This window comes from Choristoneura fumiferana, chromosome 6, assembly GCF_025370935.1.
Source record: "Choristoneura fumiferana chromosome 6, NRCan_CFum_1, whole genome shotgun sequence".
Taxonomy (NCBI): domain Eukaryota; kingdom Metazoa; phylum Arthropoda; class Insecta; order Lepidoptera; family Tortricidae; genus Choristoneura; species Choristoneura fumiferana.
The window spans coordinates 880,545-894,802 of record NC_133477.1 but is presented as its reverse complement, the minus strand read 5'-3'; the positions used below and the strand labels follow the sequence as shown (position 1 = coordinate 894,802).

At 43.2% G+C, this 14,258-nt stretch overlaps 2 protein-coding genes across 2 annotated transcripts; one reads left to right on the top strand and one right to left on the bottom strand.

Moving 5' to 3' along the window:
- Positions 1-2,685: 2,685 nt before the first annotated feature.
- Positions 2,686-13,301, bottom strand: Sgsh (N-sulfoglucosamine sulfohydrolase). The gene is made up of 11 exons (XM_074088799.1): positions 13,151-13,301; positions 11,013-11,142; positions 10,148-10,284; positions 8,721-8,877; positions 7,888-8,062; positions 6,401-6,464; positions 6,122-6,248; positions 5,160-5,344; positions 4,277-4,446; positions 3,520-3,649; positions 2,686-3,038 (listed from the first exon to the last, which is right to left on the bottom strand). Exons 1-11 carry the CDS (start codon positions 13,299-13,301, stop codon positions 2,887-2,889), a joined length of 1,578 nt encoding a protein of 525 aa, XP_073944900.1. The 3' UTR covers positions 2,686-2,886.
- On the top strand, positions 13,038-14,251 carry Pmm2 (phosphomannomutase). The gene has a single exon (XM_074088802.1). It carries the CDS (start codon positions 13,448-13,450, stop codon positions 14,198-14,200), a length of 753 nt encoding a protein of 250 aa, XP_073944903.1. The 5' UTR covers positions 13,038-13,447; the 3' UTR covers positions 14,201-14,251.
- The last annotated feature ends 7 nt before the right edge of the window (positions 14,252-14,258 follow it).

Here is a 14,258-nt window from a genome sequence, read left to right as displayed (position 1 = left end):
TACCTAATGTACTTTTTATTGTACAAAACAAAAACAAAACGACCAGATGACCTAGTGGTTAGAGAACCTGACTACAAAGCTTGAGGTCCCGGGTTCGATTCCCGTGTTGGGGGCAGATATTTGTATGAAAAATACGAATGTTTGTTCTCGGGTCTTGGGTGTTTAATATGTATTTAAGTATGTATATATTCTATATCTATATAATTACATATATTTATCCGTTGCTTAGTTATCATAACACACAGCTACGGATTGAACTCCAGAACCCCGTCAACTGTGAAACTTAGTTAATGTGGAAGAGAGCAGTCAGTGGACTTCTCATTCCAAACGCCATACTACACGTAACAGATTTGCTTATGGTTTTTTAAATGTACCGATTGCAGATGTTACTAAAAAAAAAAAAAGTTATCATAACACAAGCTTTGCTAAGCTTACTTTGGGACTAAGTCAATTGGTATGAATTGTCCCGTGATATTTATTTATAAAGGAAGGCAATTGACAGATGTTGAAATACATGTACAAAGTGATCTCTAGCAGTCAACTTTTGAGTAGATGAATGGAATTTAAACGCTATTATGATATTACAAAGCTTTTGAAAATAGAAACTCAAATGTCAATAAGATAAGATATTTTGAAATGAATCTATTCCACCTTTTGAGTGATTCACTCAGTTGAATATTCGAGAATCTCAGTTTTATCTCCAGAAAAGTATTCATCGCTAATGTACTTAAGTAATTATTGTTACCATTATGCTATGTTATTAATTTCTGTTGTAGATGCACCTATGATTATTGTGAATTTTGCATTTTAAAATTTGAAAAGGGCGCCTTTAGAAGTAAGTGCCTCACCACTTTAATATCAATTCGTATGTCAAGCCAATGTCACAATCAACTTTATTGTTTCTCTATCGCTAAGGCTTCTTGTGCACACACGGTTGCCGTGAAAAACTAGAGTAAATTCGTCGTGTGTGGACGCGGTCTTTATTGTTGTAATGGTTCACAACGGAAGCTAGCAGGTGCACAGAAATGCGGCACCTCTTATATTAACCGTATAATGTACAAGCTCACACGTTTATTCCACGCTGCGTTAAATAAACCGTGTGGACAAGTGACCTAACTGCACGAATGAGACACAACAACGCCAGAACATCAGGGTGGTAAAGTAATTTCTTGGTCAACTTTAGATAATTATGAATATGTATCCTTGTGTAATCAAAACAATTTTTTTACAAAATATAGAGGTCTAACTAACTGTACAACTAAACTAAAATAAAAGAACAGTATTATCTGTAAATATTGTATATTTATTGTTGTAGCAGTATTGTGTAAAATAAGATTAATGAATAAAAATATTAACAATGTGTTATTTTTTATTTATTTGATTCTACCGTAATACTTACGTAATAATAATAGAGGAACTAGTTAATAGGAAATAATTATAATTACTGTGAAAGATCCATTGAGTATTATCGTTACGAGTTTAGGAGACATGCTGTGCTACGATTTTAGTAAGTAGGTAGGCATACCTACTTACTAAAGGGTGGTTTTACAGTGAAGCTTTCGCCAGCGCGGTTGCTAAGCGCGGCCCGTAAAACTATGTAAAATTCAGGGTTTCTTAAAGTGGGGTCCGTAGCATGTGTATCAGGGGGCCGCAGCAGGTCAGTCTGTAAACATATTAATTAGGAAATTTCCAAAAATATTTTGACAGGGGTCGTTTAAATTGTGAACGTGTCCGTGAGAGTGTCCGTGACTATAAAGTTTAAGAAACTTTGGTGTTAACTGTAAACGATCAAACGAAACGAAGGTAAAACTATTTAACGATCCAAGAGACGCAAAGCTTGTGGCCCGCGACGCTTACCAACCGCGCTGGCGAAAGCATCACTGTAAAACCACCCTAAGTTTATAAAAAATTAAATACCTTCGACTGACTTATTGGTAGGTACTTATTTAGGGTCGCGCGAGCAGAGCGGTGGCGCGTAGTGTGCGTGTTGCGGCAGCCGCCGAGTCGCGTGCTCCTGAGAAGAAGGGCTACGAAATAGCCCGAAACATGTCGAGCTAAACTCGGTTTAAGACGTGAGTTATCCGTTGCAATATCATTTAATATAGGTACTTATTTACTCACTAATTGTGATTTGGATAAAATTACATCGAAGTGCCATTAAACCATCGTGCTCAAATGTGATTTTAGCATCGAAATACGATTTTGACGACGGAACTCTTTTGAAAAATTTAATATTTACCATGGCCCAAAATTTGTCAAAACTTTCATTTTCATTTAACTGATCTGCTGTTAGGGTTCGCGAAGCAGTCGCTTAGACCGCTGAGCTGTTTCCACTAGAGCTGCGCGGGGCGAGGATAGGTAAATGAAGCGTTTCTATTGGTTCATGGCAGACACATTCCTCACAACGCAACCTCGCACGCATCTCTGGTAGAAAAGATGCCTAATAATAAGAATGGCTGGAGTAGGAATATACGTCGCACAAAATCGTCGCTCTTTATACACAAGGTTGCGCAACTCTTCGATACCAGAGTATTTTCACATTATCCGATCCGATATCGGTATCGGACGCCGATACGATATCTGGGCAAGTAAAATGTATGAAATATGTACCTGTCTTTCATATTGTCTGGCCCGATATCGGATATCGGAGGCGACACCGATATGTTGGCATCACCATATCATATCGGGCGCCCGTGGACTGTCGGACGATACTGTTTGTATATGTGTGCTATACGTATATCTAAACTGTCTCTGAGTGCGCAGAGCCCATGCGTGGCAAATGGCCGTATAGGAACGATTTTATCGGAAACAGCACATGGTGTCGGCTATCGGGTGTCGACCATCGTCATCCTATACCGATATCGGATCGGATAATCTGAAACCGCTCTAATAGTGCGCGAGGCCGTTGTCGAGGCTGCGGCAGGCGTCCCCCTCGAGCACGGCGGCGGGCGCGCACCGCCAGGGGTCCCGCGTGGCGCGCTGCCAGCGCTCCAGCCGCGCCCGCAGCGCCGCCTCCGTGCCGGCCAGCGACGGCTTGCCTGCAACACATGCTCTATTGGTGTTAATCGTCCTGTAATATTTATTTTCATTGCAGTCGGCAAAATGCATGCTAACCGCAAATAAGTAAGGTTGTCGTAAGGTTGGTCTGAACCGATCCGCAAGCTCTTGACTTTTCAGGTCGCAACGCTCTCCACACCGCCAGAACAGAAAAAGACAGAGAAAGTTTATACGAGAGAAAGTGATGCAGAAGGAGGGTCATAAGATAAAATAAGATAATTTATTCAATAATTTCAGTACAAAATAACAATAGATACAATATTTTACTAAATTCTATGTGACACGTAATAAATGAATACTGCGAAATACGACGCAAGGAGGTAAGGTGGAAGGCCCTATTCGTAATGTATCGTTATTTTATAGTTCCTAATTTTGCAGTTGGCATTTTCCGTTTGTGCTTGTTGTTGGTGGGTTTATCCGTCGAACGAAAGGTTATGGCTTTTGCTGTTGGTAGGTACCGACCGTGCAGGTTGTTGGTCTCTGCAGGGTCGGCGCGCAGGTCGAACAGCTCCCACTGCGGCCGGTAGTAGTACTGCTTCAGCGTCTTGTACCACGGCAGCGGCTGCTTGCCGCGCGTGCGGTTCAGGATGTCCTGAAACACAGGATGCGGGCGTTACCATCTCACAATTTTGATCAAAGTACTTAAATTTCTAGAATCTTTAATGTTACTTATAACAAAAAAAATACTCCGCGTAGTCAATCTCTTTTAGCAAAAAAAATTTACGTACATATAGTTAAAAGTCACTCCGAAAAATCATAAAAATAATTTTCCATCAATTTCCAGCCACAGACCACACAAACACAGAAACAGGAGATCCAATTAATATAATATAAGAAAGACAGACGACAAAAGGCAGGTCCACGTCGTTCTGGCCTTATTGCTGAGGCAACCTGATATCTAAGTAAATTTAAACTTAGGGTCTGTTTTACCACTAATTGATAAATTTTATTTGATAGATATTTCATGCCGTCTCTGTTTATTCGGACAAATCCAACAGAACTGACATGACAGATACCTATAATGTCTTAAACTCGACACCCCACACTTCAGTCTACTCGTGACCACGGCCACTGTAATGTTGCCGAAACGACGAGGTAAATATTACGCGTGTGTGTTAGCGTGATAAGCCCTGTGCGTGGTATTTTGACTACGATATGACAGATATCGTCACGTCACATGAAATTAATCAACGAATGGTGAAACAGGGGTTAGACTGACCTGGAATGTGGGCGAGACGTAGAGATCCTGGTCGATGGGGAAAGGCATGGCGTAGTGGAGATTGTGCAGCAGCTTGTAGCGGCGCGTGCGCACGCCGCGCGACGGGAAGTACATCGACACCTCGTGGTGCGTCGTAGAGAAGAACACCGCCTCGTCCGACGGCGCCGGCTCTGACGACACACATCAATAGATATATCGCTATCATTATCACTCAGCCTGTACACATTCCACTGCTGGGCACAGGACTCCGCTCAGAATAAGAGGGCTTGGGCCGTAGTTCCCACGCGTGCCCACTGCGAATTGGGAACTTTGAACATGAAACTACCGTGAGACACACTCATATTTACAATACATAATAATAGTAAAGGAGACAGAAAAACGGTACACAGAGAAATTACAAGGTGCTTGAGAGCGATCTCTTCCAGGCAAACTTTTTAATGGAATAAATCCGGATAACTCACGTTCTCTGAAACAGTGGACATTCTGACATAGTGAACTTGTCTCAGTGGACAATTTAACACATAGGGGACGTTCTGACACAATGGACTTTCAAATACGGTGCAGGTTTTGTTTGATACGAGTAGTGGACACTGTGGATTGGATCAAAGGAAATCGAAATTAGCTCGATATGATTCGTGCTTATTCGTAATCGTAATATGTTGAGCTAAACTCTATTTAAGACGTGAGAGATCCGGATTTATTTCAATAAACTTGCAATGGGAATTTCACACATGCCATTGAATTGCTTCGCAGGTGGTAATTGAGAATAACCGTCCGTTCCAACAAGAAGATCCAATCTACTTAATCATTGAATCAGGAGCAACCTGGAGAAACTCACATCAAACAAAACTCTTGTAGTAACGATACAAAATGGCGATGTTACCTTTCTCGAGTATAGGCAGCAGGCTTTTGGGCGCGTCATCCGGCCACACGTCGTTAGAGTCGGGGCGGGCGAGCGCGCCGAACCAGTCCAGCACGGTGGGCGCCACGTCCAGCAGGCTGACCAGCGCGCTGGAAACTTCGTTGCGGCGCGCGCCCTCCAGGGGGGACGCGATCAGCAGCGGAGACCTGGTATACAACTAGCTATGCAGCGCCGGCCGCCAGCCTAGCCTTCCTTTTTTAGGATTCCGTAGCCAAAATGGAAAAAACGGAACCCTTATAGTTTCGCCATGTCTGTCTGTCTGTCCACCGTCTGCGGCTTTGCTCAGGGACTATCAATGCTAGAAAGCTGTAATTTTGCACGGATATGTATGTAAACTATTCCGACAAAATGGTACCTACAATAAAAAATTTAAAAAAACATTTATTTAGGGTACCTCCCAAAGACGTAAAGTGGGGGTGATTTTTTTTTCTCATCCAACCCTATAGTGTGGGGTACTTATGTTTAGTGGCAAGCTGTACTTATAATAGATATTTTTGACGTCTTGGCTTTATATATATATTATGTATATTTATATATGCTTTTGACCGTACAAATAAGTAAACGCCCGAAGTTCAAGGATGTTTGAGTAAGTAAAACCACTATATAAATATTTTTTAATGCACCTAAAGTCGAATGAATGCAACTTCTGTGATAGAACGGCTTATTAATCGAATTAAAACAACGAAATGGTTAGGTACTCAGTAACAATTAATGATGAACCTGGAACCGAATGATTTAAGCCTAAATCGCGTCAAGCAAACGTTCCTGGAGATTAGGTACTTATAGATAGGTATCGCGATTTTTAACCACCAAAAAAAATAGTGAAATATTCGCAGTAATATTCTGTTAAAGCTCTCTCAACCATCTGTTGTATATTCCAGATTAATTTTAAGGCAAGCCGAGAGGATGGAGTGAAGCGTTACCGCACGCCGGGCTCGTAGCCGTTGGTGCGGCCGGCGGGGAAGGGCGGGCCGTTGTCGGACGTGTACAGCACCAGCGTGTCCCGCGCGCGCCCCGCCGCCTCCAGCTCCGCCAGCACCAGCCCCACGCCTGCGCACACGCAAACAACACGCTGCTTAAATAATCTAAAAATTAACTTGATGTTTTACACTGTCCTTCCAGCAAACAGCGAGCAAGGTTTTGTAAAGAATCTAGCTAAATTGAATAAGGTTGGTCTAAATAAATACGAAAGCTGAATGTACCTTGGTCAAGCCTAGAAATGGTGGTGTACTGCGCAGCCACGTCCCTCCTAGCGGCTTCAGTATCCTGCGCAAGAGAAATGTGATCCGGTTAATGTATATGTAGCGACTCCTAGCGCCATCTAGTGAACAACAATAGAAACTCCGACCATGTTCTACATCGCGCTATCGAAGTTTCTCAACGCGGTCGCATATATACAAGCTCCGACGCTCTTCCTTCGGACTTCGGTCCCCAGGCATAACACCTGCCTGGAGAGAGATCTCTTTATTGGAGCCTCCCCCCACATATGTATATTAATAATCCTCTGTGTATTCGTGCATTTGTCACTGGCTGCAGCTATTGTGGGCCCTGTTACTAGGTACACAGTGTATGTAATGGGCCTCCCTAGGGCCGCAAAAGGTCAGCATCGTATAGTCCGTCAGCGAAAAAGGTGTTTCAGTCGTTAACGGTTGGTGACGCACTGAACTACATCATCACAAGTTCAAGACAGACAGACGTCTGTGCGATATATCCCAAATTTTCATGCACAGCGGCTACGATCTGGCCAAGAAGGTTGTGAACTTAATTCGTCTATGTCGTCCCGGGAGAACTTCAGACACACAGCGGTGGGGGAGGAAAAAAGAAACCACCCGCATTTTCCCATGAAAGTCATGATGATGCTAATCCTCAACCATAAGGACCACTAAGCATTCTCTCAAGAGTCTAGCGACTTAAAAGAAGAAACGAGCTCTTATAGCTTGTTCTTAAACAGCCATACTTAACTTTTTTTAATTAGTGCTAGTGCCGTGCTTAACTGGCCGCAGCAACAATACAATACAATACAATTACTCTTTATTGTACACCAGAAATAGTAAGCGATACAGAGAACAGGTACACAGAAAATTACAAGGTAAGCAATAGGCGGCCTTATCGCTTAAGAGCGATCTCTTCCAGGCAACCTTTTTACAGAAAGAAGGAAGGACTAGTTCACAGCAGGTGGTGCATCCGAACCTGCCACAACCGAATAGCATGGACAGTATAAGAATAGACATAGAATTTAGAGTTAGAAAGAGGCACGGTAAGGAGAAAGTTCTGAGAGCATCGAATAGAAGTTACGTAGCTAAATCGCTCTTTGAGTTAAAGAGAATGCCGTAAAGAAGGTGGAGAATGTGAGAGTTACGGCGAAGGCGGATTGGGAGCCACTTGAGCTGTGATCGAAAGTTAGAGACATGATCGAACTTACGTAGACCAAATATAAACCTAATGCATAGATTTTGAATTCGCTCAAGTTTATTAAGCTGCTCTTCTAAGAGATCGGGATAACAAATGTCAGCATAGTCGAATGTAGGGTGCAGCAAAGTTTGAGCAAGCGCAACCTTGGTAGCAAAGGGTAGGAAATTCTGAAGCAACTTATTCAAGTTATCCATATTTCAAAATTGTTGGAAACCTACTCAATTCCTATGCTGGGCGGTCGCTGTTTGAGTGTATCTGAGCTAGAGTCCGCTCTTACCTGTATGTAGTAGGGCAGCTCGATCTCGTCCCACTGGTAGTACCAGGGCGTCCAGTCGGGGATGCGGCCGGCGCCGGGCTGGCCGCTCCCGAAGCGCTCGCAGAAGGCGCCCAGCTCCGGCGCCGAGTGCCCGCAGCGGTGCGGGTCGTGGAACCCCACGTACAAGAAGAACGGCCTGCCGACAAACAGCCAGTTATGCCCAACCACACTCGCCCGCGAGTGACTAAACCAGAGAGACCAGTCGCAAAAAGCGTATGTGAACGAGCAGTCGCGATTAGTCTTGTCTTCGCCGCGGTTTTTCGGGCACGACTGCAGGGGTACCATTTTCTATACCTACACAGTTCATTCAGAATACTAATGAAAAGACGACATTAAAAGCAGGTCTTGATCTTATGAATCGCCGTAAAAGATGCATGGGGCTCTATGCTATGATCGACAAATGGACTCTGATATGGATGGACTGGGATAGAATAGAGCTTAGGATCCTATTGTTCTCGCGACTTTGAGCAGTTGTGCCTAGTGGGAAAGAGAGAACTAACTAGCTAAAGGACAAGCATTCACGCACAATAGGACTCTATTTTAACCCTAAGGATCCTACTCACCTATACGCCACGATGACTTCGCTACAGTATCCAATGATGTATATACCGACCGATATGTGGCAGCTAAGCTACACCACACTTGGCGACGCGCGGTTTGGTACGGGTACGTCAAAGTTTATTAGGTTACGCAGCTGGTGACATCACAATATTATTATGAACGACTTAGGTACGGTAAGTTAGGGTCCTTATGGGAAACGGATGTGTGATGCGTGGGCTGTTCGCGACACTGACTTGTTGTCGCGGTTGGCTCTCTGCAGGAACTCTCTCGTGAGCAGCTTCATGTGCGTGATGTTGCGGCCGACCTGGTTGATGTGATTGTTCTCTTCGGTCTGTTCGTAGTCGAAGCGGTACACGCCGGCCGGGCCCACGTGCTTCTTGCCGATGATGCCTGCGCGACGGACGACAAAATTAACTTGCATCATTTCATAGAGTGTAAGCAACCTATGGGGTCATTGCTTGTACATTGAAAATGACATAGACATAATAGACGTTCATAGTTTACAAGGTTACAAGGGGCAACTTTTTTTTTAAATATTTAATGAAGCTATTAATCTCAAAATTTAAAAAAGTATCATTTTTAAATTTTCACAACGAGCCCGCTGCTGTCCACCCGTTTAAGAGCTACGGTGCCACAGACAGACACACAGAGGTCCAGCTTATAACACCCCTCTTTTTGCGTCGGAGGTCAACGCACTCACGGCTACCCGACTTCCACAGGTGCCACCGACGCACATGTGCGATCAAAATGTATGAGTAATTATAAAAGCGGCACTGGGCGATGTTCTGAAAATGCATATATGCGTCATATAGGTAATGTAGCAGTGAATACGTTAAAAATCGGAGTCCATTTAGCGACTCCCATCGCCATGTAGTGAGCTTCTTCCTTCGAACTTTCCCACACTTGCCTGGAGATGGATGTCTCTATTGCAGTCTTCCCCTCATGATATTATGATAACTGATGATTAGAAAATTAATAGAAATATTTTTCTAATTCACCCCATCTAAAGCAGCATTCTTCTTCATGTCTAAACCTAACCTCTAACCTACCAATTTTCAACTCAATCAGTCCAGCAGTCTCGGAGCAAATCAGCTGTGACAGACCGTCTATCATCAATTATCATAATATCATGAGGGGAAGACTCCAATAAAGAGATCCATCTCCAGGCAGGTGTTACGCTTGGGGAAAGTCCGAAGAAAGAGCTCACTAGATGGCGCTAGGAGTCACTACATGGGCTCCGATTTTTAACCCCCAATGCAAAAAGAAGGGTGTTATAAGTTTGACCGCTATGTGTGTCTGTCTGTCTGTGTGTGGCACCGTAGCTCTTAAACGGGTGGACCGAATTGAATGCGGTTTTTTTAGCGATGGTTCTTAGATATGTTTCATCAAAATCGGTTCAGCCGTTTTCGAGACATTGAACTTTGAAGTGACAAAGTCGGGGTTTTTCCTACTTAAACTACTTATTGTATTTTAGTATTTATTTATTTGGCAAAAAACATAAATACATAAGGCCTTATTCTAATAAGTCTTACAATATTATGCACCCTGGTAGGGTATAGCCACATTTATAATAATGTTATATATCTATTGTTGGTTAGGTTATTCCTTTTGAGGTGTAACCTTAACAAGTAAGAGGTGTTAAGTTGTTCTGTATACAGACCGGTGTAGACGCCCCTTTTGCGCAGCAGCGCGGGCAGGCTGGTGACGTTGTCGAAAGAGTTGAAGTGGTGCACTCCGTGGTGCAGCCCGTACATGCCGCTCTGGTGGCTCGGTGCGCCCGTCAGCAGCGCCGCGCGGCTGCAACAATGCACGCGTTGCACACACCAGACAGACCAGTGGCTCAGATTTTAAAGCTCTTCGGAACACTTAGTTCAAGGTGTAGGTAGTCGAAGAGTACGCGTGGTGTAGTGTAGGTATACTAAGTTACTAGACCAAGAAAGATACGTTTCGCTTTAAGCAAAATCTACATAAAATGAAAACACGTTTTTGCATCTAGAACAGGTCAGGTTTTGGTACCTAACTGAAATGAGACCGTTAATAATTAGGTAGGTACGTACAAGTGTTTGGGCTTGTGCGAGAATACTTAGCTTTATTAAGAAAATCAATTTTCAATACAAACCTTTTTGTTGACGGTGCTGCACTGTCGTTCAACCTATATCGTCCGTCACTACTTTGAAAAAATCTCGTATATCCACCATATACACAGATAACAGCAGGGCTACTACGAAACTCGAAACTCGAAGTTCGTGTCGTGCGGTCCCTCTGACACTTATACTATTTAATACGAGAGCGACCGCACGACACGAACTTCGAGTTTCGAATTTCGTAGTAGCCATGCGGCTATTGTAGAGTAGTATAAGGCCAAAGGGCTGTTTGGCAGTCCAGGGAGGGGGCTACTATGAAATTCTAAAATCAAAGTACATATCATGCCGTCCCACACACTCCCGTATTAAATAATACTAGCGACAACGGGACGGCAAGATACGAAGTTGGAATGTTGCAGTTAGTAGTATAGGGCCTGTTACCTGGGCGAGCAGCTGCTCACGGAGGTGAAAGCGTCGTTGAAGACGAGGCTGCGGCGTGCCAGCGCGTCCAAGTGCGGCGTCTGGCAGATCTTGTTGCCGTACGCGCCCAGCTCGAGCCCGGCGTCGTCGGCTAGCGAATACAACACTATACCTTAATACCTATATCAATCCGAATAAACGTATAGTCAACTACAATAATATTATATTATTTCGATATCGTCGGTGATACTGGAATTGGTTTTTTGGAGTCGTTTTGTATTTTTTATTTCAACTCCAAATTTGTTACTTTTACGGGTATCCCGTGAAACCATATCGAAAATACAAACTGAGCCATGGATGCACAGAAAAACCAGAAAAGAAACCAGCACTGGAAATCGAACCCAAGTCCTCAGCATTCCGTGCTGCGTGCTATAACCTCTACACCACAGCTGGACAGGAGTCTAGACACGATTTTTTCCTATGCATACATATCTCAGGATGCTTATTTCTACACTGTAGTCTTTGATTTATACTTTGCTACTTAAGCAGCAGCACTAGCGACATCTACGCCAATAAAAATATAAAAAGACTCCAAAAAACCAATCATAATTTGATTGCTTAGTAGCGACATCTCTTGTCTGGGTGAGCGGTTGGTTCCGAAAGAGTGTGACGTCTGTCGACGCCACATAGATGTCGCTAGTGCTGCTGCTTAAATAGCAAAGTAGAAATAAGCAACCTGAGATATGTATGCATAGGAAAAAATCGTGTCTAGATTCCTGTCCAGCAGTGGTGTAGGGGTTATAGCACGTAGCACGGAATGCTGAGGACCTAGGTTCGATTCCCAGTGCTGGTCTCTTTTTCTGGTTTTTCTGTGCATCCATGTCTCAGTTTGTATTTTCGAACTAGTATTTTGTGTTCGGCGTGTCGAAACTAGAACTGCCAGCTAAAATTTTGTGGAGTTTCGTACTGTGCTAATCAATATCTGCCCAGTGGGCGTTCCTGCTGCCAAGCTGAGCGGGAGCAGTTTGCATTGTATGATCAGGAACACCAAGTCCGGGGGAAGTTTAAGGAAGCACTGGAGAAAGTTTAAGGATACAATTTAAAATTTGCTCTGAGAGGGCAGATAATTATAGATGTGTTCCCCACAGGCTGGGATAAAACTTTCTGCCTCAACCATATAGCTGATGCCGGTTTTGAGATCCGCTTCTTTGGAGACAACAGATCCCGGGGGCAAGATCATGAGATATACTTTGACGAGAGAACCATAGGACACGTGACATCTCCCGATAACCGATAATACGAAAAGTCAATTAATTACAGCTTCATCAAAGTTATATTTTTGAAGTAGTAGGTAGGTAGCCTGTAGGTATTTTAGATTAGGTACTGCCTTTTGTTCGTTATACGTATGTAGGTAGGTACAAAAGATTTACGATCATACCACGGACTTCAACAACTTGTTCATATAATATCTGTGAAAGGAACATACGATGTTTTTTTTATAATTTGAATCTGATTTGTAAATATTGTTTGCATTGAGATTTCGTTTATAATTAACCACATACATGATAATGAGCAAAGTCCGTGTAATTTACAGCCTACAGTACAGTAAGGCTTTCTACTACGAAATTTGGAAATCGAAGTTCGTATCGTACCGTCCCCGCTGACGCTAATATTATTTTATACGAGTGAGGGACGGTACGATACGAACTTCGATTTTCGAATTTCGTAGTAGCCCTACAGGTTTTTCAAATTTTGCTAAAATAAGCGAACTCCATGCCATGGCAGGTAACCTACAGGTAACGAACGGCGGCGGGGCGGTCATACTTAGAGCAACGTTAGTTCCTGTATGTACAGTTTGTGCTCTATGCGGTCATATCATAGTCAATTTTTTCCCCGTTCCATGTTCCACGTCGTTTAATGTTTTTTTTTATTATTCGAATGTTTGTTTAGACGTTCATTTCAACTCAATGGTTTATTTATTACCACTATTTCAACAACGATAACCTATGATAAGATAATACGGATAACACTTGTCAAGTTGACTTGGCACGTAGAACGGAACTTAACTGTCAAAACAAAAATCACTTGCCCCGAGTCCAGTGTTTAATTTATTGTCAATTTATTTGCCAAATTCCCACATTTTTGGTAAAACAACTTACCCAGCAGTATAAGAACATTGCGCTGGTTGTTTAATAGCACTGTTTCCGTGACTGACAGGTATAGTAGCAGCGCGTACACGGCTGCTGATATCCGGCTCATGTTTACTGTGCGTCTGGCTGACGTACACGAACACGAGTGAAGTGTTGGCATCCTTGCCCAGCCCACCCGCCTCCACGCCCGCGCCCGGCCGGCTACCTGACCCACTTATTGACCGGTCTTAGTTTTACCACCAAAATTTGAAAACCGTTAATTTTTTAAGATCTATATTAACTCAATTAGATCAGCCAGAATACGTAATGGCGGGGCGAAAAAACGTTTTATATCTCTTCGACGTGGACGGCACACTTACAAAACCGCGTCAGAAAATATCCGATGATCTGATATCATTCCTGCTGAACAAATTGAAGCCTAGAGTGTATATTGGATTGGTGAGTGGCTCAGACTACTCTAAAATTAAGGAGCAGATGAATGGTGAAGATGTAACGTCAAAGTTTGACTATGTGTTCTGTGAAAATGGATTGATGCAATATAGAAATGGGGAATTGAAGAGCCAACAGAGTATCTTGAGCCATTTGGGGGAGCAGAAGCTGCAGAAACTGATCAACTTTGCTCTGGGTTACATGTCAAAACTAGAACTTCCAGCTAAAAGAGGAAATTTTGTGGAGTTTCGCACTGGCCTAATCAATCTCTGCCCAGTGGGGCGCTCCTGCAGCCAAGCTGAGCGGGACCAGTTTGCATTGTATGATCAGGAGCACCAAGTAAGAGGAAAGTTCAAAGAAGCACTGGACAAAGAATTTGAAGGTTTCAATCTAACTTTTGCCCTTGGAGGGCAAATAAGCATAGATGTGTTCCCCACAGGCTGGGATAAAACTTTCTGCCTCAACCATGTAGCTGACACAGGTTTTGAAGAGATCCACTTCTTTGGAGACAAGACAGACCCGGGGGGCAACGATCATGAGATATACTGTGATGGAAGGACCATAGGACACAAAGTGACTTCTCCAGATGATACCAAGAATCAATTGATTGCAGAGCTTAATTTGAATTGAAGTTAATAAAATTAGGCCAAAACATGTTATTAAAAAAATCTGAATTAATCAGCTTCCT

What these genes read in the sequence shown, in the direction of transcription:
- Pmm2 (XM_074088802.1), top strand. Translation starts at nt 13,448, where the DNA reads ATGGCGGGGCGAAAAAACGTTTTATATCTCTTCGACGTGGACGGCACA.
- Sgsh (XM_074088799.1), bottom strand. Translation starts at nt 13,301, where the DNA reads ATGCCAACACTTCACTCGTGTTCGTGTACGTCAGCCAGACGCACAGTA. An exon ending in AGAGCCAACCGCGACAACAA is followed by an intron (nt 8,063 to 8,720) that starts GTCAGTGTCGCG and finishes GTTTGTCGGCAG; the next exon opens with GCCGTTCTTCTTGTACGTGG. An exon ending in AGAGACCAACAACCTGCACG is followed by an intron (nt 3,039 to 3,519) that starts GTCGGTACCTAC and finishes CATGTGTTGCAG; the next exon opens with GCAAGCCGTCGCTGGCCGGC.